Here is a 27,841-nt window from a genome sequence, read left to right as displayed (position 1 = left end):
GACTCCAATCAAGGTGCAGAAACATCTCCAAGATGATCAAGAGAAATGGGAGGCACCTGAGCTAAATTTCAAGTGTCATAGCAAAGGGTCTGAATACTTATGTAAATGTGATATTTCAGTTTTTTATTTTTAATATATTTGCAAAACTTTCTAAAATCCTGTTTTCTCTTTGTCAGTATGGGGTACTGAGTGTAGATTGATGAGGGAAAAAATGAATTTAAACGATTTCAGCATAAGGCTACAACATAACAAAATGTGAAAAATGTGAAGGGGTCTGAATACTTTCTGAATGCACTGTATATGTGCATGTGTGTGTGTATGTATATATGGATAGGTCTGACTGTGTGAGTGTATATATAATATAATATAACACTACATACATACACTACATCTCATTCCAAAATCATGGGCATTAATATGGAGTTGGTCCCCCCTTTGCTGCCATAACAGCCTCCACTCTTCTGAGAAGGCTTTCCACTAGATGTTGGAACATTGCTGCAGGGATTTGCTTCCATTCAGCCACAAGAGCATCAGTGAGAACGGGCATTGATGTTGGGCGATTTGGCCTGGCTTGCAGTTGGCGTTCCAATTCATCCCAAAGGTGATCGATGGGGTTGAGGTCAGGGTTCTGTGCAGGCCTGTCAAGTTCTTCCACACCGATCTCGACAAACCATTTCTGTATGGACTTTTCTTTGTGCACGGGGACATTGACATGCTGAAACAGGAAAGGGCCTTCCCCAAACTTTTGCCACAAAGTTGGAAGCACACAATCACCGAGAATGTTATTGAATGCTGCAGCGTTAAGATTTCGCTTCATTGGAACGAAGGGACCTCGCCCAAAACATGAAAAACAGTGCCAGACCATTATTCCTCCTCCACCAAACTTTACAGTTGGCACTATGCATTCGGCCAGGTAGTGTTCTCTTGGCATCTGCCAAACCCAGATTCATCCGTCGGACTGCTGGATGGTGAAACGTGATTCATCACTCCAGAGAGCACGTTTCCAATGCTCCAGAGTCCAATGGCGGTGAGCTTTACACCACTCCAGCCGACGATTGGCATTGCGCATGGTGATCTTAGGCTTGTGTGCGGCTGCTCGGCCATGGAAATCCATTTCATTAAGCTCCCGAACAAACAGTTGTTGTGCCGAGGTTGCTTCCAGAGGCAGTTTGGAACTCGGTCGTGAGTGTTGCAGCCGAGGACAGACAATTTTTACGCGCTACATGCTTCGACGGTCCTATTCTGTGAGCTTGTGTGGCCTACTACTCCGCGGCCGAGCTGTTGTTGCTCCGAGACGTTTCCACTTCACAATAACAGCACTTACAATTGATCGGGGCAGCACTAGCAGGGCAAAAAATTGACGAACTGACTTGTTGGAACGGTGGCATCGAATAAAGGTGCCACGTTGAAAGTCACTGAGCTATTCAGTATTGCCCATTCTACTGCCAATGTTTGTCTATGGCAGTGGCAACCAACCTGGGGGTCGTTTGGGGTTTTCCGGGGGTCATGAAGGGGTCTTAAATAACATATCAATTTGTTGAGCCCATTTTTAGGAACCTAACAAAGGTACATACCACACACAGTAGGGTCATTCCATGTCAAATCATCAAAGAATCTGCCGTCATCTCTCAGATTTTTGTAAAACTTTGGGAACCAATTGGAACCCATGAAAAACGGCAAGAACTCAAATATTTTTGCTAACAGCATCTTAATTAGTGAGATACAGACTAACGAACTTTGGACTAATTAGTGCGACGTCGTGAATTCAAATGGCCATATCTCTAAAAGTATAACACCTAGAGAGCTGGTTTTGGTGTCATTTTAAAGGTATTTTCATGCCCTATGAATTTGTCTGGGCAACATTTTCCTACCTCCAACCACAAAAAAGTTATTACAAAATATAAACTTCAATTGTGAATCCCCAAAAAATGTATCCTTCAAATTTCCTCAAATTCATCCCAGAGGTACCTTATGATGTCAAGAAGCTTCCACATAAATTGTGTGATGGGCACTCCAATAGTTTCTGAGATATGAGCAATAATGTACATGTACGTATGGCATATAGGTTCGAAAATCAGCATTTGTAATGTATTATACAATCAATAAGTGAGTTCAAGTACACAGTGTTCACTAACCTGACTTAGGCTTTCAATTTCCTCTTCAATGCAGCAACAGCAGCACTTGTTTCTTTCTTGGAAATACAATATGTCCTTCCAGTTGCAGTGGTTGGTTCAACAGTAGTAAGCACATCCTGGTAGTCAATAGTGAGAGGGTCTGCTGGTTCCAGAAATGTATATGATGGGGATGGTCCATGTGGATGGAGGAACTTAACATCCACCTCATGCCTCTCTGGGGTATGTTCCATGACACATGCAACCCACCAGTGACCATCATAATCCACTGTAACATAACCAGTTATGGCGGAGACATTGTGATCGATCATCCCAGGTGTAAGTTTCACATGTTCCTTTCGTTCTTCGGCTGAGAACGAAAAGGCTCGAACTGTGACTTTTTCCTTAGACACAGGAACAAAGCAATGTAGCTTTAGTGTACCTGGGATTGTGCGGGTCTCTTCGAATCTTGCTTTGAGTAGTTTTGATTCTTGTTCATACTGTTCTGCTGTTGCAAACTGGCAGTTGACATTTGCAATCTCTGAATCAGCAAATTCAAAAAGTTGGCGAGGAGTGATGATCTGTTGATCATATGGTCGTTGGAGACTGGCTTTAGCTGCTAACCGCTTAATTGTCCCGCCAACTCCATCAGATGGTCCCTTCCCATGCGACGTAGCAAAAAAGTGCCATTCAGCTGGGACACCGAAATCCTCTTCATGGAGGCATAAATTGCTGAAGTTCTTCCGATTCTTGTACTGGGCTGCACATCCGTCGGAGAAGTAGCAAACCTTTTTAGGGCGCTGTCCAAATTTGGTGGTTAGGAATTGAAGGAACAGTTTTTGGAACAGATGAACTGCCACGGTATCATGAATGTTGCATTCTGATATGATGGCAAAATTTATGTGTTGAGGAGTTTTATCTTGCATGCTTTGCCGATAGTAGCACACAAACGGGTGGATTGTGGCCTGCAGGTTGTTCCAATGGAATGACTGAGATGCATCCTGAACTACAAAACTATAGTTCTCCGCAAAGTCTGCAATGACCAGGAACACACCAGGCTCAAGTGTATTCTTCAGATTCTGTAGGTAACGCGACTGCTGTTTGGCAATGAAACTGTGTGGTAACAGTTTCTGAAGGCTGCTTTGGAAAGAATCCAGAAAGTCAGCAACTGTCTGAACTTTCGTCTCAAGGTTCGACCGATCAGTTGATGTGCACTGTTTATACTGCACCTGGTCGATCATGTTGTCTTGCATATATGTTTCAAGCTTATCTCGAAGACCCGCCATTCCGGGACACTCTGAACACTTGCCAAAAAAACACTCAATGCGAGGTGGGTTGCACTGAATAGCTGCAAGACAGTGACTGTAGTCTTTAAACTCACCACCAGTCACAGAATCCAGTTTTGCTCCAGTGAACATGAGCTTTACATTTTGATGTGTTGTGCAAACACAGACTGAGTGTGTTCCACTTGATCCTGCTAGAACACACTGCCTTGGACGGAGTTCAGCAAATTTTGAAAATCCAATCTTTACATTCGGATGGGCCTCCTTGAAAAGCTCATATGCTTCCTTCAGATTACATAGCACTAAATGTTTTTGCATATGTTGCTTTTTCCCATTGACTAGAACAGAAACAAAGTCTTTCATGCCAGGCATTTGTCTGCTTATGGTCTCTGACAAGTAGAATTCCCTGACCTTTTCCTCAATTTCCTTTGAAATCGCTTTTCCCGTCTTTGGGTTAGGCATGGTGAGAATTCCTTGTTCTCTGACCAATGCCTTTGCTTTCCTAGCCATGTAGCTTGACACATCAAACTCCTCTGTGATCTCAGCAATTGTCCAGCTTTTTGGCAGAACAGTCAGCACCTGCATTTGTTCACTTTTCTTGGTCGTTGATTCAAACTTGTGCTTGAGTTGTTCTATCATCTCCTGTCCTGCATCCTGGAGTTTGTTAGATGGCAATCCTGTCGCGATTTCCAATTTTTTCTTCACAGTGTCACCGATTTTCTTGGTTTTGGATTTCACATATTTATCTGCAGCAAGTCTCTTTTTTGGAATAGGTGATTCTCCAATCAATCCCAAAGACTCATTCAGTGTATTCAGTTCCATTTCAGGAGAATGAAATTCAAACTCCCCTGAACTGCCTGGTATTGGTGATTCACCTCCACCATCATTGTCCTCACTACTGCTAATAGCGCTGCTGGTCACTGGTAATGGTATTTCACTCGGAGTCTCTACCACACCTGGTTGTCTTTTTGCCAGTTTCTTACACACTGGGTACAGATTTTCTGTGCACTTTGCAGTTTGAGGCTTGGATGAGCGGCTATGGCTTTTTGGCTAACAGCTCTCAAGCCAGACGACTTTGGTTTTTCATGAGCTCCAAAGGGATTACAGCAGGATTTCTGCTTCAAGATGAACTTTTCCTTGGCAGTCGTCATTTTTCTGCAGCTCCTTCAGAAGTGAACTGCCAATTTCTGTTGGTGGCAGGCCTAAGCATTACACTAAGCCAACTTGGACTTTCCCTGGGGATCTTAGACTGTGAAAGTTGCATCACCTCGAATTACCCACATGGGAAATCCCAGTTGGAATTCCCCAGATGAGAATTCCCCTCAGGCCCAGTTGAAAATGAAAGTATATGATACTTCAAAGCAATTGATGGTTGTTCCCTGTGTTCCCTGTCATGGCTAGGTTAGAATGATTGTATAATACATTACAAATGCTGATTTTCGAACCAATATGCCATACGTACAGTCGTACATGTACATTATTGCTCATATCTCAGAAACTATTGGAGTGCCCATCACAAAACTTATGTGGAAGCTTCTTGACATCATAAGGTACATCTTGGATGAATTTGAGGAAATTTGAAGGATACATTTTTTTTGGATTCACGATTGAAGTTTATATTTTGTGATAACTTTTTTGTGATTGGAGGTAGGAAAATGTTGCCCAGACAAATTTATAGGGCATGAAAATACCTTTAGAATGACACCAAAACCAGCTCTCTAGGTGTTATGCTTTTAGAGATATGGCCATTTGAATTCGCGACATCGCACTAATTAGTCCAAAGTTCGTTAACCTGTATCTCACTAATTAAGAGGCTGTTAGCAAAAATATTTGAGTTCTAGCTGTTTTTCATGGCTCCCAATTGGTTCCCAAAGTTTTACAAAAATCTGAGAGATGACGGCAGATTCTTTGATGATTTGACATGGAATGACCCAGTATTTTGTTCGCGTACGCACGTACGTCACGACCCCCAGGTTAAGAACCGCTGGTCTATGGAGATTGCATCGCTGTGTGCTTGATTATATATGCCCGTCAGCAATGGGTGTGGCTGAAACAGCCGAATCCACTAATTAGGAGGGGTGTCCGCATACTTTTGACCATGTAGTGTATTTATGTTAGATGATATATGTATGACTGGGCATTTAATGGGCTGGATAAAATGGACATGTAACGTTTTTAAACTGGAAAATACAAACAGCAGTTGAAGGACAACCAGCAGTACCCACTATGGACATCTGATAAAGAACAAACTCACCAATCGGTAAATTGCTTTCATTATCATCAAATGCCAGCACAAGAGCTCTGTACCAGGATTCATCTTCTGTAAAGCAAGCCCATGTAAAGGATCCAACAGAAGGCAAGCAAGAGCTTTCCACTTTTCTTTTGTTGAGCTCCAAACTAAAAGAACAACAGCACCATAAAAGAACCAAATGTTATTAAATTTTGAAAACCGTCACCATGGCAAATTTCAAACTTTAACAGAGCTTAAACCATCGAGGCAACAATTATTATTATTATACCATCTTTTTCTTCTTCAACAGCCAAAATAATCCCCCGTTATTGTGGAGTTCACCTGTGGAAGTTTTGGGCTCAAGTCTTTTACGAACCAGGTAGTCAGGCCTGACGTTCACATAAGTAGTTAGGGCAAGAATTTGTAATTTGTTCATGGTGTCGACGTTAGTTGTGAAAAACGCTGTGGGTTATATTTGACATCCACCAATTATTTCCGGCAGATGGGATGCCCAGTGTAACGTCCATCCGAGGGATGGCCCACACATTGATGAATCACCCTGCCTGTGAGACACCAGGATGACAGTTTTTAGCTGAGTAGAGATTCAAACCCAAGCCACACAGCTTAGTTGCGAATGTGTGTACCTTTAGGCCTTTTGCCAGCCAAATGATTATTATACAATGCTGTATAATTTTGCAAGTGCCTGCTTTTTGTGGGTTTGACTTTTATACATTCTTAAACATCCAGACCCAATGTTCAGGGTGAAAGCGGGAGGGACAAAAATTATACGAGGTGTGATGAAAACTTTCGGTGAAGTTACAACAAAAATAATTTTATGACAGTAAAAACTTACATCGTTAATCCCCTTCAAAGTACTCCCCTCCCGCACATACACACTTGTTCCACCACTGTCGGAACACTGACGTTGTGCTGTCATAACTGTCTTCCTGCCAAGGTGGGAAACATTTTTGGAAGTCTTCTTTGTTAATCACCCTAAGAAGGTCTGTCGTGTTTGATTTGTTGTCTTAGATCATGTCAAATCACTTCCCTTTCGTCGTTTGTTTCAATTTGGGGAACAGCCAGAAGTCGCACTGTGCAAAGCCGGGCATATAAGGCGGGTGCGGAACGACAGGAATGTTTATTGCCGCCAAAGATTGTTGGATAGAGAGCGCAGTGTGGCAGGGAGCGTTGCCGTGATGGAGCCATCCGTACCATCTACTTTTCTGGTCTTTCCCGTCTGACTGCCTCACGCAAACATTTCATAACTTCCATGATGAAAGCCAAATTAACGGTCTCACCGTTGGGAAGAAATTCTTCGTGAATCATTTCTTCCATGTCGAAGAATACAATCGGCATGCCCTTCATTTGTGATCTTGACATTATTTGGTCTTGGTGGCACAGATGTCTTCCACTCGGGGGTCTGTGCTTTGGTTTCTGGCTGATACCCGTAAACCCACTGCTCATCACCAGTTATAACCTGGGTAAGAATGGTGGATCTGAAACGCATCGATCAAGCAAGTTGGATGAAATGAAGGCATGATTTTCTTTTTGCTCGTCTCTGCAGATGCGCGGAACAAACTTTGTGCTGACACATCATGTTCAAATCGTCAGTATGGCCTGAACAGAACTAAAAGAAAGATTTTTCTCTTCTGCAATTTATTGAATGGTTAAATGGCGGTTTGTTTGGTGGACAGTGCTGACTTGAGCGACGTTTTCATCGGTCCGTGCTGTTGACAGACGACCGCTTCTTTCATCATCTTTCAGCGACTTATTTCCTTCCTGAAATCTTTGTAACCACTTGAAAACAGTCTTCTTTGTCAAAGCTTCATCCGTGAGGACCGTCACGAGCATTGTTTGTGTTTCTGTGGCCGTCTCGCAAAGTTTAAAACAAAATTTCATGTTTGCAACGTTGCTCAAACTTTTACATTTTCTACAAAAGCGCCAGACGTCACAAACAGGTGCTCACACAAAGCAATGCCATGGCACACGGGCAAGCAGTACTCATGGTGTTTGTTGTGTACTTGCAAGTCAGAGGGTTCACAAAATAAGCCCCGCCCACTGACCTCAACAATGTTCACACATTCAATATTAGCGGTACCATTCACTGAACTTTTGAGCAAACCTCATATATGCAAGGTAATACCATAGAGTGCCAATCAAAATGCGAGGGTGCATTACAAGTCATAATGAAATATGCTAATTCTTTATATGAAAACCATAGAACAGAACCAAAAGAAAGACTGGAAGTGGATTAATCATGATACTAAAATATAATATTTGTGCACCAAGTTTTACGTATGTGCACTCCTAAATAGCTGGACAAAATTAATTGAAAATGTGGTTGTATTCACGGGGTGTCTGGTTTGCCACAGGGTGATGACATGCATCGAGCGCAATTGTCTTGATCCATTGCCGCTGGCTAGCATACAGTGAAGAGAGAGCCGAATGCGTAAGTCTCTCTAGCTAGTACATAGCCTCTGTATCACCAAGACTTCTGTAGTGCCTCCTCGTGCTGACACACGGTAACTAATCACCTTGCGCACCTAGGCTAATCTACAAGGGATCTCAGAGGAACCTCGGTCCCAAGAGATATGACGTGCAGGCCCACCAGCGTGTGGATATGCTCTGGTGTCCCATAATCCAGGTCCCAGCTATGGGTTAAATAGCACTCACTGCCTTGTGCCTCAGGCTCTGGCGAGTCCAAGGTTAAGGGAGCCTAACCCCGACAGAAAAGTTATGGTGCAGTGGAGCCTCATTGGAGGAAGTCGCTCCTCTGATATCGGCAGGTGGTGAGATATTTACCGACAGGAGTAAGCAGATGGTTCGTTGGGTGGAACATTACCTTGAACTGCACTCCCATGAAACAGCTATTTATCAGCCTGTGCCTGACGCTGTTCCTCAACTGTCTGGCATGGACGAGTTAGATGTGGAACCATCATTATCTGAGCTTGTGAAAGCAATCGATTTACTCGCAAGCAGGAAAGCACCTTGCAAGGATGGAATTCCAGCAGAACTGCTTAAGCACGGAAAGCCCCACCTGCTGCCTTACCTACATGACTTATTCCTCCTCTGCTGGAGGGAAGGATCTGTTCCACAAGACATGCGTGACGCAAACATCATCACGTTGTACAAGAAGAAAGGCGAACGGTGAGACTAACAATTACCGTGACATATCACACCTCAGCATTACCAGGAATGTATTTGCCAGAATCATTCTAAAGAGACTCCAGCAACTCGCTAACCAAGTGTATCCGGAGGTACAATGCGGTTTTCGGGCAGGCATATCCACCGAGGACATGATATTCTCCCTTCGTCAGCTTCAAGAGAAGAGTAGGGAACAGAAAACACTGCTCTACCTCATTTCGTGGATCTCACAAAAGCTATTGAGACTGTTAGCAGAATGGCTTTAAACAATGTGTTAAAATGGATAGGCAGTCCACCCAAGATTCTCAGTCTCATCCACTCTTTTCAAGACAACATGCATGGCACAATACAGTTTGATAGTTCCACTTCAGAAAGTTTAGGGATCTAAAGCGGAGTGAAGCACGGCTGCGTCCTGGCTCCAACTCTGTTTGGTATATTCGTCTTGGTACCTCTGAGGTACTCCTTCCCTGCAGATATGGAAGGAATATACTTTCACACCAAGACAGTTGGCAAGCTGTACAACCTGTCAAGATTAAGGGCAAAGACAAAATTGTGGCATGTCCTGATCAGAGAACTTCTCGATGCAGACGACGCTGCACTTGTCACCCACACAGAAGACCAGCTCCAGAAGCTAATCGTGCATGGTGTTCTCTCACCATTAGTGTTAAGAAAACTTCACCATTAGTGATGGGACACGGTGTCACAACTCAGCCCCTGATTACACGCAACAATACTGCGCTGGAAGTAGTCAGCAAATTCAGTTATCTCGGGTCTATAGTGATGTAACAACTTGTCTCTTGATGATGAACTGAGCGTACGCATAAGGAAGGCAGCCACCACCATTGGTCGTCTAACAAAGAGGGTGTGGAACAACATCAAGCTGACCCTCAGAACCAAGACATTGATCTACAAGGTGTGCATTATTAACACCCTACTTTATGGCTTTGAAACATGGGCAAATTATAACTGCCAAGAACAAAGACTCAACAATTTTCATCTTCACTGTCTACGATGCATCATTGGCATCATGTGGAAGGATAGATGCACAAATGCAGAAGTCCTTTCCTAGGCAAATCTGCCAAGTGTCCTTGCACTTATTAAGCAAAGACTACAATGTCTTGGACAGGTATACAGGATGGAAGATGGACGTATCCCAAAGGACGCCCTATATGGCGAGATAGCTGGGCCATAAGACCAAAAGGGTGCCCGAAGCTGAGGTACAAAGATGTCTGTAAGCAGGCTATGAAAGCCCGACACATCAATTTTGACACTTGGGAAACTGTAGCTAACTGCAGAGGCACACGGTGACATCAATTACAGGCTTGAATAAGCAGCTGCACAACAGACGCTGTCACCACAAAAGCATCATCCCACAACTACAGCAGGTGACATACTCACTAACAACATCAGATGTAGCACCAGTGGTAGACTCTGTCACTCACAAATTGGCTTGTATGACTGCAGTGAAAAAGATGACCGACCTCACCAAGAAGTGCTGCATATCTCCCATTATATAGATGCATGGATGTCATTGATGATGACTCATGGGGTGCATTGGAAAATTATACATGAGGCCGGACACCGCTATTTGCGGTTCTGCTATTCGCGGAATCCGCATATTTGCGGTTGATAAAATGTGACATGTTTCTCTATTAGAGGAGAAATGTCCCGCAAGTTCGCATTTTTTTTTCTTTTTGCGGCTGCGTTCCGTGAAATGCAACCCCCCCCCCCCCCCCCCCAACTATTCGCGGTTATGTCTGCGAATTCGCGGTTTGTCAGGGGAGCAAAAATTAATTTCACGAGCCGCTAGCTTAACACATTTAGAAAACCCATCTTTTACCAGTGTGGAAGTGTAAATTTATGAAGCAAGCAACTTATATGAGCCTCAACCCTGCATTCCTAATCTGCAGGTGTTTTTTTGTGGTTTCCATGCAAACTTTGCGATCTCCCTACAGTTGGCAAATTATCTCCGGCACTGCCCAGAATTCTTAGTGGAAGCAATGGCGGAGCACATATTGCCATAAATGGCTGAGGGAAATAATATTACAAATAGGGTTTTTCCAAATAATGTAAGGTTGGACCGAGTTTGTCTTATTGGATAAAAGATATTGTTTTCTTTGTAAATAATTATATAATACAACTGATGCCATAATGTCTAACTAGGCAATCGCTGGATCATTAAGGTTGTTTACCAATGTACTCAGTGAGCAAGCTTTCATTGTGAGTAAGTCTGAAACTAGATAAGTGAAATGCAAAGTACTTGGTAATTATTTCAGAGTCAAACAATGAACGGATAATCCGCTCTGCGCTGGGATAATCCGCTCTGCGCTGACCGTTGTAAAGACAGTCAGCGGACGCTTTTTTCTTTCTTACTTAGGAGTATATTTAATATAGTTTTAATGAAATTGTCAGCGTTCTCAGGAAAATCTCTCAACAAGAACGATAATTAAACACTGAATCAAAATAGCTTATTAGTATTTAATAAGGGTTAACCTTTTGTGGGATTGCAGTAGGATTTGCAGATTGAGAAAGGATGGGGATTGCCATAGCTATTGATTTTGAGGTTTTAACATGACTTATCAAAAAACCCATGTTGCTAGTGTGTTAATTCGTAATATGGTATAATAATGGAGGCGCTGTAATTATTTGGTTGTGGCTAAGGTTAATATTGTTTAAAAATGTGCTTTGAAATAGAGTAAGTGGTCTTTGTTCTTGTCGTGTCAAAAATGAGTAAAAAGATATATCCTCTTCACTGAGAATGACCTTCAGATGTTCTTGAAGGGAGACGGGGCTCCGAGGTGTTCTGCAGGAGACAATGGAAAGCAGAAAACCGCATTAAATAATTTGGGATGCAAACCTGCTCTCAGCAGGAAGCACCCTCATCTCAAGATTCCTCCGATCCTTGTCCCCTCCCACCCAAACTTTGCCCAACCAATCCTACTGCTCTCCTCCCCTCTCTTCACTCCTCCCCCCTCCACTTGCTCCTCCCACTTGAAATTGCATAAGAATCAGAAACTGATGTCCAGTTAGTAGGATTAGCACTGGGTCTGTAAGATGTTGGTTTGCTGTACTTAGGATGTTTTACTTGGCTGGTCGATTCTGTATGTTTACACTGTATGTTAACTGTACTCTATGCATGCTGGTGTTTGGTGTGGCATTTATTTGTGCATCCCTACTGTACCAGGATTTTACTTGGGACCTTCTGTGAATCTTGAAATGTAATTTGTGAATTGTAATATGGTTTGATAAAGGTTATTGTTCTTGCTGTGTATTTTCTGGCAGACAGAAAGTGTTGTCCTCCTCGGGAATTAAAATTTGTGACTCTCTTCTGACAAGTTGATGGACATTGAATTTCTTGGTTCATCTATTACATACTACTGTCGGAAAAATATCCCTAACACCAGCCATGCATAAAGCAGGTGGACGTATGCAAAAAAAACAAGCTTATTCTACGAACCGCGATCATGACCTGCTTATACTGTATGGTACTGTACAGCCGTTAGCTTGACACATTTATAAAACCCATCTTTTACCAGCCATGCATAAAGCAGCTGGACGTACGCAAAAAAAACTTATTCTACGAGCCACGAGCATGACCTGTTTATAAAGTACAGTACAGTACAGTACCATACATTCACTGCTGTGAGCTTTGCGTTTTCATGGCTTTCGCGGGCGCTAATTTTAGCCGCACTATAAGCGAGCTCCCCGGGATAGCCCACCAGATGTGTAAACAAGCCAACTCCACAAATTATACAATGCAAATGCTTCATTAAATCTATTACAGTTTGCAATTTACGGTAAAGCATCATCAGAGATGTTACAGAATGAAAACACTGCGGGGGGATGTTCCATCAGTGACTAAAACATGTCATCCTCCGCGAATTATAGAATGCAAATGCTTCATGAAATATATTGCTGAAATTAGCAGACAAGCTCCATATGGCATCATCCGATAACATCCCCCACAAACAATGGGCTCCCGGAGATACCCAAAATGCTCGCAATCCTACATATTAATACAGATTTGTGTCCTCCATCTCGATCACTGTTCTCATCCCGTTGCTTCAACCTGTGGTTTTGACTCGCACTGCTCTGTTCATCGTTCAATAATGGCTCCCAAGCGCAAGAACAGTGACAGAGATGCGTCGACCACCAAGAGGCAGCAGAAAGTGATGTGCCCGAGCCAGAAAGTGGAGCGGCCTCTGTTGGAAGGCATTATGGTATCAACGAATCCACCATTCGCTACATACGGAAGAAGGAGAAGGCCATTCATGAGAAAGCTTCAACGAGCACTGTATAGAGTACGAAGGTGGTCACCGATGTCTGGAATGTCCACATAGAAAGGATGGAGATGACTCTCAGAATATGGATTGAGGACAAGACGCATACGAAGGACTTCATGCTGAAAACCATGATGATGAACCGTTCCCGAAACCCGCTCATCGAGGACGAGTTGGACGCCATTCCAAAGGTTTCCGAGGAGGAGGAGGAGGAGGAGGCGGAGGCAGGCAGCAATAAGGAAGAGGTGCTGAGGTCCAACCTCACATTCCAGTTCCTGGGTGGGTTGCTGCAGGACACGTGGGCGATTGTCGACAGGGTGCAAGACGCTGACCCAGTCGTGGAGAGGTACCTCAAGCTCAAGAGGGCCTTGGTTGATGCGCTGCTCCCACACAAAGAGCTGCATAGAAATGTTGGGCAATGTTTCAGGCAGCTCCCAATCACCAATTTCTTCAGGCCTGCTCCCTCTACCTCAAGATCACCAGCACCCTGTCCAGCATTGCTCTCAGCATCCTCACCAGCATTCTTACCTTCTCCTACCTCTCCTGGCTCTCCTTTAGTGCACGATTTTGCTGCACCATCTTTTGGGTCACCCTCAATGTTCGAGGAACTCTTGGGATTTTAATTCCTCACTATCATCATTTGTGGAAGTTTAGGAGTGGAGGATTGGTTGATCAGAGTAGTGATGGCAATGTACAAAAGAGCGCGCACAGCTGTAAGGACAAAGGACGGGAACAGTGGTGAGTTTGAGGTGAAGGTGGGAGTGGGAGTGCATCAGGGGTCGGTACTAAGTCCACTACTATTTGTAGCTGTGATGGAGGTGCTGGTTCAGAATGTAAAGGAGGGTTTACCGTGGGAGTTGTTGTATGCAGATGATCTGGTGTTGATTGCGGAAAGTATGGATGGACTGAAGGAAAAGATGAACAAGTGGAAGGAATGTATGGAGACAAAAGGTCTGAAGGTGAATATCGGAAAGACGAAGGTGATGGCAAGTGGTAAAGCATGTGGTGAGCTAGAAAGAACTGGGAAGTGGCCCTGTGCTGTGTGTAGGAAGGGAGTCGGAGTGAACTCCATTCAATGTACAATGTGCGCTGAGTGGGTTCATCAAAAATGTAGTGGTCTGAGAGGGTCATTAACCAGTGTGGCAGCTACATTCAAATGTAAAGTGTGCACAGAGGGAGCTGCAGATGGAGAAAATGTTGAGTTGGATCTTGGAGACGGTGTGAAGCTGGAAGGTGTGAAAACATTTTGCTACCTCGGAGACATGCTGAATGGAGAAGGTGGATCAGACTCGGCAACAGTTGCTAGAGTGAGATGTGCATGGAAGAAGTTTTGGGAACTGAGTGGCGTGCTGATGAGGAGGGAAGTGTCGTTGAAGCTGAAGGGAAAGGTGTATGCGACATGTGTGAGAAGTGTTATGATTTATGGGAGCGAGACATGGGTAATGAACGTAGAGCAGCAACGAAGGTTGGAAAGGGTGGAAATGCGAATGGTTCGAAGGATGTGCGGAGTATCGTTGAGAGAGAGGAAGACAAATGATGAATTGCGAAAGATGATGGGAATAGAGCCTGTGATTGATGCTGTGAAGAGGAACAGGTTGAGATGGTTTGGTCATGTGTTGAGGAAGGATGAAAGTGACTGGTTGAGAAGAGTGATGGAAATGAATGTAGAAGGAAGTAGAGGACGGGGAAGACCGAGAAAGACTTGGCTAAAGATGGTGGAAAAAGAAATGCGGGCAAGGGGGTTAACAAGGAGAGATGCAGAAAATAGGGCAAAATGGAGAAGATCGTCATGGGGACCGCAAGGCTAACCCCCGCTCTAGCAGGGAAAATAGCCTTTAAAATGCATGTTGTGTGTTGTGTGTATCATCATTTGAAAGTTGTGTGTGTTTGCAAAATAAAAAATTTAAACGGCACATGATGGTCTTGTGTTTTTTTAATTTCAAGGTACAGTATGGTTAAACACTTTTAATAAACTATAAGCGCATTCATTCAATAAATTGGAAATGGTGCCTGGTGTTCTCGTTTTTTTTTTGTTAGCATTTTTTGGGAAACTGTAATCATATGCATTTGTGCTCGAAAACATCTTAAACTTTAAAAAAAATTCCTCTATGAATCAGGAACTACCGGGAACCTATAATGTATCCCCCTTTTCCCCATTGAAACAATGCCACGGCATGCCTCCGCGGATTTTCACCGGCCTACGCGGATTTCCACCGGCCTCCGCGGATTTCCACCGGCCTCCGCGGATTTCCACCGGCCTCCGCGGATTTCCACCGGCCTCCGCGGATTTCCACCGGCCTCCGCAGATTTCCACCGGCCTCCGCGGATTTCCACCGGCCTCCGCGGATTTCCACCGGCCTCCGCGGATTTCCACCGGCCTCCGCGGATTTCCACCGGCCTCCGCGGATTTCCACCGGCCTCCGCGGATTTCCACCGGCCTCCGTGGATTTCCACCGGCCTCCGCGGATTTCCACCGGCCTCCGCGGATTTCCACCGGCCTCCGCGGATTTCCACCGGCCTCCGCGGATTATCACCGGCCTCCGCGGATTATCACCGGCCTCCGCGGATTATCACCGGCCTCCGCGGATTATCACCGGCCTCCGCGGATTATCACCGGCCTCCGCGGATTATCACCGGCCTCCGCGGATTATCACCGGCCTTCGCGGATTTTGACTCGCCATTTCCAGGACTTTCATCGACCTTCGCGGATTATCATCGACATTCTCGGGATTTGCATCACCATTCGCAGATTTTGCATCGCTGTTCGCGGTTTGGTCCTCTATTCACAGATTTTCGCCACTCAGGAACCTATCCCCCCTTTTTCCATTGAAACAATGCCCCGCTCTTCTCATGTTTCGCTATTCGCAGATTTTCCAGGAATGAATCCCCCACGAATAGCGGGGTCCGACTGTGTATATGAATGCAAGAGTTCCGTTGAGAGCCACACCTTAGCTACAGGAGTCGAGGGAGTCATTCATCCAAGAGTTGAGTTGGCCTTGGATTTCATCGGCTGACAGTTTGGACAGCAAGCAGGATATGCCAGGCTGTATCAAAAGCACACGATATTTCCAGAGACAGCCATGATATCATGACTGACACCGAGGGCCTACATCCATTGCTGAGAGAGTAGAAGCAGCATGTCCAAGGTAGAGTGACCATGTTTGAATCTGAATTGGTGATCTGAGAGGAGGCTGTTCGAGAAAAGGAATAATTTGATGTTAATGCTATGGATTACATGACGTTGCTGATGATTGGAAGCAAGTTAACCGGTCTGCAGATTAATATATTGTTCGTATTTTCTGCTTAAGGAAAAAGTAAGGAAAAAGTAAGGAAAAAGCCTGGTTCAGAGACGATCACAAACTCTCCGCAAGGGGAAGAGAGAGGGGGGGAAGGGGGCGACAAGATTATAGATGGGATATGACGTGGGGAGTGGGGTTGCTTGGTTTCTTACATAATTATTTTATCATGTATTTTTAATCGGAAACCGAGAGTGATTATTTAATTATATATCTTGTTTAGTTTTAAGCCTCATGATATGATTCCTTTAATCTGCACATGATTAATGGGCAACTCTCTCCCCTGCAATATGGTGTAAATCTTGCACCAATCAGCGAGGCTGGTTAATGGTAAGTTATCATGAACTTTTATTTTGAATCTAACATAAAATAAAATTTCAACACAAGGCTGTGATACCAGTACGTTTAAAATTACGCAATTTAAACTCAACATCTATCTTCGTAAGATAATACAGAATACCATATCATCCTTCAAGCTTAAGCTTAAACTCCGAGCAGTTAAAACAGTGACTATTTCCGGGATCATGACGTGCTTTGGGGACCACACAAGACTGGAGCAAAACAAACGGTTCGTTTTCGATAAAGTAACAGGACACACTCAGAAAAACAGCGAGCTAACCTTTTGGAATCTTATTTGTAAGCATTTAATGAAAACTTTAATCATGTGCATTTGTATTCGTAAAATATTACCATTTTCCACCAGCCGCGCACATTATTACAGTTATAAAAGCATCTTTCACACGCCACATCCCGCATGAAACAGCTGTACATGTGCATAAACCATCCCCCACAATGCCATTCAACATTTGCTGTTTTTCAGGGGTGTATTCAAGGTTGACTTCGACATTTGCGTCCCTGTGCTCCACGTATTCTCGGTGTTTGTGGGCCTATTCAGTCGTTTCCATGGGACTTTTGATTTCCCCTCATGAACCACTAACTGCAGGAAACCTATCTCCTCTTTTTCCATTGAAACAATGCCTCCACATTCACGGATTTAACATTCACAGCATTTTCCAGGAATGTGTCCCTCAGGAATGCCGGGGTCCTACTGCAAGTTTCTGATTTCTTCTCAGAAACTACAGAAACCATGCCGATGAAACTTGACCACAACCTTTATCGCCCATGATCTATATTATAATAGGCGAAGGTGATTCTGTCCGTCTGTCCGGGGGTGTGGCTTAGTCCGTTTGCAGAGTAGCTCCACCCATTCTTGGAGAGGCTTCATGTAAACAAATATCCACCATTTTATTACCTCGAATGGCTTTGAGGCCTGTTTAGTTAGGCCCATGCTGTCTTTCTCTCTCACACAGGTTTATTTCAATTCTAATTCGATATATCATTTCATTTTTAACAGTCGCTAACATAGTGTTAGACTCGGTTGAAAAAAAACGGGAAGAGAATCCCAAGAAAGTTTCCGTTTATAGAACGAAATGATTTCTCAAAGGCCTGTAAACTAAAGCCCATTCATTGAGAGTCACCCTCACGATTTTATCTCGAATTCACCATCAGATTTAATTTTTATCAATGGTTTTAGACTCGGTGTCAGAAATAATTGAGAACATTCACGCACCGCACACACGGGAAATTGCTGAGATATATTTATAAAAATCGCGCCACGATGATACACGAAAATACAGCGCCTAAAATAACATTCGGGGAAAATGTCGACGTATATTAAAATTTTCGCTTTTTTTTTTCCGTTACGATATATTACTTTTACGTTTTATGAGAGTCGGCACAAAAACGACATGATATGTATCTTCGTTCTTTCTTATTTCATTCAACATTATTATCCGGAAGTAAAATATGTTTCAGGAAATTACCGAGAGATATTTCTTCGTTTTTTTTTTATTAGTTATGTGCGCATACACTTTAAATAGGTTTATTTGAAATCTTTAATTTTCACAATGTAATATACTTGCCATTTGTCATTTGATAATTACGAGACACTTCCTCTTGAGGATCGTGACAATTCATGCGTTGCGTGGAAACTTCCATTTCCAAAATGAATACAACGGTCGATGAAGAACGCAGACTTGAACAGGATGTAGCAAGAAAACGAATGAGACGGGCGAACGAGTCCGTCGACGAACGTCAATGCAGACTTGAACAGGATGTAGCAAGAACCGCACAGAGACCGCACGAGACGGGAGTGAAAAAACGAGATGTGTATATGTGTGTGTACATGTGTACGTGTGTGTGTATATATGTGCGTGGGTGTATATATGTGTGTGTATATATATATATATATATATATATAGATGTATGTATATATATAGATGTATGTATGTATGTATGTATGTATGTATGTATGTATGTATGTATATATAGATGTATGTATATATATAGATGTATGTATGTATGTATGTATGTATGTATGTATGTATGTATGTATGTATGTATGTATGTATATATATATATATATATATATATACACAGTGAAACCTTGACTTACGAGTTTAATTCGTTCTGTGACCGAGCTCGTAACTCAATTTGCTCGTTTCTCAAATTAAATTTCCCCATTAAAATGCATTGAAATGCTATTAATCCGTTCCAGCCCGCCAAAAACCACACCAATTTTTTTTTAAATATACAGTATATATAAAAATATCTCGCGCTTTATATTTCACCTGTATGCAGCATACAAGTTGGCAGGATGGCCTGGACTGGAGGTACGCACACTTGACTCTAAACTGTCCAGCCTGGGTTTGAATCCCGACCTAGCTATAACCTGTCATAGGTGAATCACAGGCAGGGTGATTCATCAATGTGTGTACCGCTAAACTGGGCGCCCCGTTTGCGTCCCATTAGTTGTTGGATGTTAAGGATCTCACCGTGTTTTCCACAAAGAGAAGGCGAGCTATCGCCGGCACTCTGAACAAGTTGTGGCCTGGCATGCTCTTCTCCTCTGCCGTTATATACGTCCTCCTCGGCATCCTGCAAGCTGCTTCTCCGTCAACCACACAAACAACAACTTCTCCATCTCTTCATGGATAGAGGTCCGGAGCTTTGAAATAATCGTAACGCCCTTGGCTGGCATTATAGCCTTTATTGACTCCTTCTGCTTCAAAATCGTACATATCGTAGAAGTACTACGATCGTACTGCCTCACCAAGTCGACAACACGCACACCTCGCTCATGTTTTTCGACGATTGCGTGTTTTATATCCAAGCACATCATCCTCTTCTTCTTCTCAGTACTGCCCTTGGCACTCAATTTCTTAGGACCCATGGTTAAAACTAAGAAATTTTCCAAAATAACCAAAATGCGAAAACAAAGCAGCAGCGATATACGGCAGAGATGGTTGCACGGCAAGATAACCACGTGACCGGAACCCACTTGGTGGCGGGTGGCGTCAGCTCCAAAATAACCAAAATGCGAAAACAAAGCAGCAGCGATATACGGCAGAGATGGTTGCACGGCAAGATAACCACGTGACCGGAACCCACTTGGTGGCGGGTGGCGTAAGCTCGCAACTCAGATCTCGGCTCGCATCTCAAAGCAATAAACCGCCCGAGCGACGGCTCGTATCTCGGAAAACTCGTAAGTTGGTGCACTCGTAAGTCAAGGTTTCACTGTATATATATGTGAAATGAAAAAACGAGATGTGTATATGTGTGTGTACATGGGTACGTGTGTGTGTGTGTATGTATGTGTGTGTAGAAATGTGTGGGTGTATGTATGTATGTATGTATGTATGTATGTATGTATGTATGTATGTATGTATGTATGTATGTACATACATACATACATATATATATATATACATATATATATATATATACATACATATACATACATATATATATACATAGTCATCCCTCGTTTATCGCGGGGGTTACGTTCCAGAACCCCCCGTGATAGGTGAAAATCCGCGAAGTAGAAACCATATATTTATTTTATTATTTTTATATATTTTAAGCCTTTAAAAACCCTGCCCATACTCTTATAAACCTTTCCCAAGCTCTAATAAACCCTTTCTACACTCTTAAACACACTTTTGAGACCCATCCTTACGTATTAGAAAAATATTTGTACGTGTATATATAGCTGTACAGTATATTTGAAAATACTGTAATAGATACTGGGTTAGTATATCAATAATAGTTTTTACTGTACTGCACAGCAAAGAAGAGCATTACAGCTCTTCTGAAGGCGCCACTTCAGCAGGCGCCTCGTCAGGTGGTGTAGTATCTTCGTCGTCGTCCGGAACTTATTTTCGTGCTGAAGACGTAGGCGTGTCTTCTTTCTTTTTTCGGGTGAGGAACATAGTGATGGGCAGTTGCTGGCGCTGCCTTTTCTTCTGGGCGAGGAGGTTTTTATAGACTTCAATGCCTCCGTTGATTACATTTCTGAACTTCAACGAACGAATCATCTGGGGGTCCCATTCTTCAGCCCTTTCCTTAAGTTATTTTGCCATTCTCACTAGGGTTGCGAGGCATTCCAGTGATAGGCCTTCTTCTTCTTCATCCCCTGGACCCTCTTCTTCCTCTTCCTCACTTGCTGACTTCGTCATCTCCGCCAGGTCTTCGTCCGTTAACGGATCTGAGTGGGTCTCGAGCAGCTCCTCAACGTCATCGGGAGTCATATCGTTGAAGCCATCTCCTCCTAGTAATTTTGCCAGCTTCACTGCCTTATCTACTGCAGAGTGGTGGACTTAGTCAGGAGAGAAACCCTTGTACACGTAATCGTGGACTACTTCTGGCCACAATTTTTTCCAGCAGGCATTCAAAGTTTCTGTCTTCATCTCCTTTATGGCCATCTGAATATTTTGCAGACACGTTGCAATGGTGTACTCACGCCAGTACGCCTTCAGCGAGAAGTTTTCGTCCGAGTCCATAGCCTCGACCAGGTGCTGCAGGGTGTTTCGCGTATAAAGTATAAAGTGCGCTAGAAAATGCTTATTTTACCGCAAAAATAATTAAAATCTAAAAAAATAAAAATACCTATAGGCCGCAGAATCCCGCGATATAATGAAAAATCCGATATATAATTTTACATATACTAGCGAGAAAAACCCGCGATGTACCGAAGCCGCGAAAAGTGAAGCGCGATATAGCGAGGGATGACAGTGTGTGTATGTGTATATATATATATATATATATATATATATATATATATATATATATATATATATATATATATATATATATATATATACAGTGATCCCTCGTTTATCGCGGGGGTTACGTTCCAGAACCCCCCGTGATAGGTGAAAATCCGCGAAGTAGAAACCATATATTTATTTTCATATTTTTATATATTTTAAGCCTTTAAAAACCCTCCCCATACTCTTATAAACCTTTCCCACGCTCTTATGAACCCTTTCTACACTCTTAAACACACTTTTGAGACCCATCCTTAGTCCTTACGTATTAGAAAAATATTTGTACGTGTATATATAGCTGTACAGTACATTGATGCAAGTTCTTTTATAATTGCAATTAATTAACAAACAAACATACACATATGATCATGGAACTACACAAGTACAGTACAACAAAGTATTTACATTGATGCAAATTGCGTTTTTGAAAGCAAAAGGCAATAATTGACAAAAGTGCCTTTAATCAAACCTGAGGCCTAAGCATAAAGAAGTCTTCATGAGCTATTCAAAATAGAGATGATGATTAATTTTGAAAATTAATAAGAAATGCATTAGCTTCCTCTTGCATATGCAGCAGCTTCCTGATGGTTAATTTGTAGGAAGCAGTGGGGGGTGGAGAGGAGGTGAGGAGGGTGGTTATTCCTGATCTGATGCAGTGATGAAGCAGATATCTCATCTGTATCAAAAGGTAAGGACCGAAAAATCCCATCCTCCACAACCTCGGTCATTCATGTTACTCAGCGACTTAATTTAATTGCAGCTTTAGACAACATCATCGAAATCGTCATCATGATCATGTGTCTCTAAGTTGTAAACATAAGTTATTGTAAATTAGAGGTTACCCAAAGTATGATGACTCTTAAAACCATATTGATCATTAAACTGCAGGACACAATTTGGCATCAACCTTGCAAATTACTTAAAGTAGCGAAGAACCGTCCAAGAACCCTCCTTACGGATGGGTTAATTACCCCCAGAATCATGGACAAGTTAATTACCCCCAGAATACGTCTTTCAAAATGCGCGATTCTTTGTCTACTCATTTATAATGCGTATTTTATTTCGATTTACTGTAATATTCTTTTAATATAGGTTTTAATTAATGTGTTATATTTTTATTTATATTATTATTAATTTTTTAGGCTAGAAAATGCTTATTTTACCGCAAAAATAATTAAAATCCCAAAAAATAAAAATACCTATAGGCCGCAGAATCCCGCGATATAATGAAAAATCCGATATATAATTTTACATATACTTGCGAGAAAAACCCGCAATGTACCGAAGCCGCGAAAAGTGAAGCGCGATATAGCGAGGGATAACTGTGTGTGTGTGTATATATATATATATATGTGTGTGTATATATATATGTGTGTATGTATATATCTATCTATATGTATGTATGTATGTATGTATGTATGTATGTATGTATGTATGTATGTATGTATGTATGTATGTGTATATATATATCTATATATATATATATATATATATATACATATATATATATATATATATATACATATATATATACAGTGAAACCTTGACTTACGAGTTTAATTCGTTCTGTGACCGAGCTCGTAACTCAATTTGCTCGTTTCTCAAATTAAATTTCCCCATTAAAATGCATTGAAATGCTATTAATCCGTTCCAGCCCGCCAAAAACCACACCAATTTTTTTTTAAATATACAGTATATATAAAAATATCTCGCGCTTTATATTTCACCTGTATGCAACATACAAGTTGGCAGGATGGCCTGGACTGGAGGTACGCACACTTGACTCTAAACTGTCCAGCCTGGGTTTGAATCCCGACCCAGCTATAACCTGTCATGGGTGAATCACAGGCAGGGTGATTCATCAATGTGTGTACCGCTAAACTGGGCGCCCCGTTTGCGTCCCATTAGTTGTTGGATGTTAAGGATCTCACCGTGTTTTCCACAAAGAGAAGGCGAGCTATCGCCGGCACTCTGAACAAGTTGTGGCCTGGCATGCTCTTCTCCTCTGCCGTTATATACGTCCTCCTCGGCATCTTTTTCCAGAAGAGCCCTGTCTCGTCACAGTTGAAGATTTGCTGGGGGATGTATCGTTCGGCTTCTATCAGTTCGGCAAAAGTTATAATAAAATCTTCAGCTGCCTTCACATCCGAGCTTGCTGCCTCACCATGCCTGACGACGGAGTGAATGCCGGTCCTCTTCTTAAAATTATCAAACCATCCCCGACTGGCTTTGAATGACTTCCGATGCCTTGTCCGTTGATGTTCCCGCCGTCTGCTGCACCAAATCCCCGTAAATATCTCTGGCCTTCTCACAGATGATGCTCTCGGTCACGGTATCTCCTGCGAGCTGCTTCTCCGTCAACCACACAAACAACAACTTCTCCATCTCTTCATGGACAGAGGTCCGGAGCTTTGAAATAATCGTAACGCCCATGGCTGGCGTTATAGCCTTTATCGACTCCTTCTGCTTCAAAATCGTACATATCGTAGAAGTACTACGATCGTACTGCCTCACCAAGTCGACAACATGCACACCTCGCTCATGTTTTTCGACGATTACATGTTTTTTATCCAAGCTCGCTCGCTCGTAACTCAGATCTCGGCTCGCATCACAAAGCAATATATACACAAAGAATTAAGTTAAGCACCCCTACACAACGAATTAAGGTAAGCACCCCCTAATATATATTCTTTGTGTATATGTATACATTGGCATATATTCTAAGGTATGTGAGATCAAATAATGATTGGTATGACATTAGCAATTATCCATTGATGAAATTGAGTGATCGAAGTGAAAAAAAGTGATTGGTTGAGTCAGTGATCCGATCACGTGGGTCCTACACACGTTATTGACGCAAAGATCGCTAGAAGTCTTCTCAGAACAATGACTGTACGTTAGAAAACATAAACGTCATCCACACTGTCCGTGATGGACCTATAGCTCCATACTTAAATTGAGGTGAAAATATGCCTAAAATTCCCAAAAAATTTCACCTTAAATTATTCAGAATAAAATATTGAAAACGGCATGATTGTTATGTTTTTATGTGACCATAATATCACTTCTCCAGAAAATATAGCAATATCATGGGTATATTACACTGTTTTGACGACAACAAACTTGTAATGTGCGAGGTTGTAAAAAAACGGGGGGGGTGCTTAACTTAATTCTTTGTGTATATATATACATATATATATATACATATATATATATACATATATATACATATATATTTATACATACACACACACACACACACACACACACACACACACACACACACATACAGACTTGGCATTTAATATGGATTTAATATGGATTGGATTTAATATGTATTCATACTTCTTCCTTATGCCTAGATACACCCACACACCAGATTAGAAGTTGGTACTTCGCTTATTTTTCGAGATATTCCGCTCACAAGGTTCAGACATATATATGGTGGTGGCCATCTTGGATTTTGACGTGGCGACCCAATTTTCAATCGCATTTTTCCTTATGCCGAGATACACCCACACACCAAATTAGAAGTTGGTACTTCGCTTATTTTTCAAGATATTCATCTCACAAGGTTCAGACATACATGGCGGCGGCCATCTTGGATTTTGACGTGGCGACCCAATTTTCAATAGCCTTCTTCCTTATGCCTAGATACACCCACACACCAGATTAGAAGTTGGTACTTCGCTTATGTTTCAAGATATTAATCTCACAAGGTTCAGACATACATGGCATCAGACATACATGGCGGCGGCCATCTTGGATTTTGACGTGGGTTGCACCCACACACCAAATTCGAATGCGGCCATTCGCTTACACATGCACGCACGGACGCACGGACACACGCACGGACACACGGACGGAGGGGAAAGCCATAGTCCCCCTTTCGCTACGCTGTGCGACGGGGGACAATAAAACCAACCGGAGCCAGTTCTGAACACTGCCGATAGACCCCACCATCTACATCACCACACATAGCTCAGGCAGTCCGAGAGCCACGCCCAGAGGGACAGTGATTGGGCAGGAGTTGACCAACAGGAAGGCCGGGGTAAGAATGGGCTCGTGATTGGCCAGAGTGGAGCAAGAAGCTACCCGCTGATTGGTGGAGGGAAGGCCGAGGAGGAAGCAGAGTGCGGATTGGCAAGGACCACTGATGACGTCAGACGTGAGCAAGTAGCGGCGCGCTGATTGGTGGAGAAGCGTTGATGACGTCACGACCCGATGTTAAAAGAACTCTCGGACCCTCAGCTCTTGCCCACTCTTGCTTCTCATGCCTTCATCTGCCATCGACTCTCTCTCTTGGTTCCAAACTCTGGGGGAAGACCGTTGTGCGTGGACAAAGGGCTCCAGGAAGCGCTTGGACCGACCGTGTTCGGAGACGCCACCGGGAACTGCGGTTCTCCGTGCAGATGACGGGTGGACGAAGCCAGGCACGGCTGGCGGAGCACCCTGCACGCAGCCCTAGTGAGGCCTGTTTCGCGCCAACACGCGAGCTTCGCGTGCAATGTCGCCAGCGCCCTGGACGATTTTGACGACCTTGACGAGATCTCACCAGTGATTGGAGCTAAGTTACACACCACACAATTATTTTCAGTTATCCTTTCCGTTCGTCTGTGTTCAAGTCTGGTGTGGGGGACGTCCCATTTAGGAACATTATTTATTATCACACGTTTTATTTTGTATTACCGGCATTCCGTTGAATAAACCCTGTCTTTATTTTTTGTACATTTTAAATCCGGTCTTTGTTTGAGTTTATTTTCCGCAGGTTTGAGGACTGTGGCGGGACCACAGATAAGCTCTTCAGCTTCCTCTTATTCTTTCTTCCTCCCGCGCATATATAGTAAAATCCGGATTTGATCATCGCCTTCAGAGTTAAAAGCTTGCTATTGGCCATCCGTGACTCTCCTGGTGTTAACTGGGAGGGAATCACATGACAATACACACTTGTTGTGGGATTTGGGGAATGATCTGAAGTTGCCTTTGGTTGGATTTGCCTTCCAGGAGGAGAATGCAAGTTGTTTTCAGGCAACTGTCTCACAACAGGATTCAGAGTGCCAAGGGCTGAAGGGTAAGATAACTGAAGACGAGATGGGATGAATCTGTGAATAAGGCATATGACCTTTAACCTCTTCAAACCAAAATTGAATCAGTTCATCCTGTATCACAGTCCATACTTGCGCCAAATTAGGTTTAAATCCCTTCTGTGGTTCACAGGTTATTGTGGTAACAAAGATTGACACTGACACACTGACACACACACACACACACACACACACACACTGACACACACTGACACACACACACACACACACACACACACACACACACACACACACACACACACACACACACACACACACACACACACCCCAAAAACATCATGCCTTCTTTGACTGCGGAGGCATAACTGGCCCAAACTCCCTCACTCTCTTCAATCCCACTCCTCCCTCCAGGTCTTTAAAACAGCTGTTCACCACCATCTCTTATCTTCCCCCATCCAAAACCTTGATCTTTTCTACCCCCGCTAATTTCACCCCAAATCCACTTTTTTTTGAAAGACCAACTTCTTTCCTGGAAGTCCTTGGTGTACTTGTGTTTATACTTTTCCCACCCCCCCCCCCCCCCTCCTTCCCACGCCGCCTTCCCACAATCCCTCTCCCTCCCACACATTCCCGATGTCCCTGCTCTCAAATGTTGTGTTTATGTGCTTCCCCTTCTCTCCCCATCTTTTCTACAGCTCCCCTTTTTATATACTTTGTTTGTTTGTCTCTTTGATTTATTTTTGTGATCAATGTTAGCTCTTTCATGACCCTCGATTCTGTATACAAAACAAAAAAAACAAAAAAAAAATGAAAGATTTTTTATGAACAAATCGATATTTTCACAGCAGGTGGTAACAATATTGTAGAGCCAAAAGATAACACTTAATGGCTTTTTAAAATTTTTTTATTAAGGGATAGATTATATGAGAGCATTTTGTAGCAAAGCCAGCTGCCTGGAACTCACTTGTTTATGATGTACAATTTGTATATGGGGGATCATACATGGGCTGGTCTTTGCGAGTTTGGATCATACCAGTTTTATGCCAAATCACTGCCTGCGAAATAAACGTTCACCTTGGTAACCAGCATCCTGACTTCATTTACTTGCACAATCAATATGTTGCTATCAATGCGTCAGTCTCCTGTCTTCTTTCTCAGTTGAGGCTGAGATATTCTGCATGTTGTTCTATTTCTGCATGTGTTACGGATTCGTAACTTCCGTTGTTGTGGTTTTCACCCACTTGACATATTTCTGATATTATGTACTAATATTATTCTCAAAAGGTTTATTATTCACGAACAGTTATCCAAAGTTAAAAAGGCTAACTTTAAATGATACCGGAA

At 42.9% G+C, this 27,841-nt stretch overlaps 1 protein-coding gene across 1 annotated transcript in view; it reads right to left on the bottom strand.

The window, feature by feature from the left end:
• Positions 1–27,841, bottom strand: part of LOC137431839 (uncharacterized) — a 327,221-nt gene that overhangs the window by 246,040 nt on the left and 53,340 nt on the right. Inside the window, exon 5 of the mRNA XM_078782560.1 lies at positions 5,649–5,791. Coding sequence (XP_078638686.1) covers positions 5,649–5,791 — 143 coding nt within the window. The remainder of the gene's footprint in view (positions 1–5,648; positions 5,792–27,841) is intronic.

Source organism: Myxine glutinosa, chromosome 7 (genome assembly GCF_964187855.1).
Source record: "Myxine glutinosa chromosome 7, kmMyxGlut1.1, whole genome shotgun sequence".
NCBI lineage: Eukaryota > Metazoa > Chordata > Myxini > Myxiniformes > Myxinidae > Myxine > Myxine glutinosa.
The sequence above is the reverse complement of the archived record's forward strand: the minus strand, read 5'-3'. Positions and strand labels throughout refer to the sequence as shown.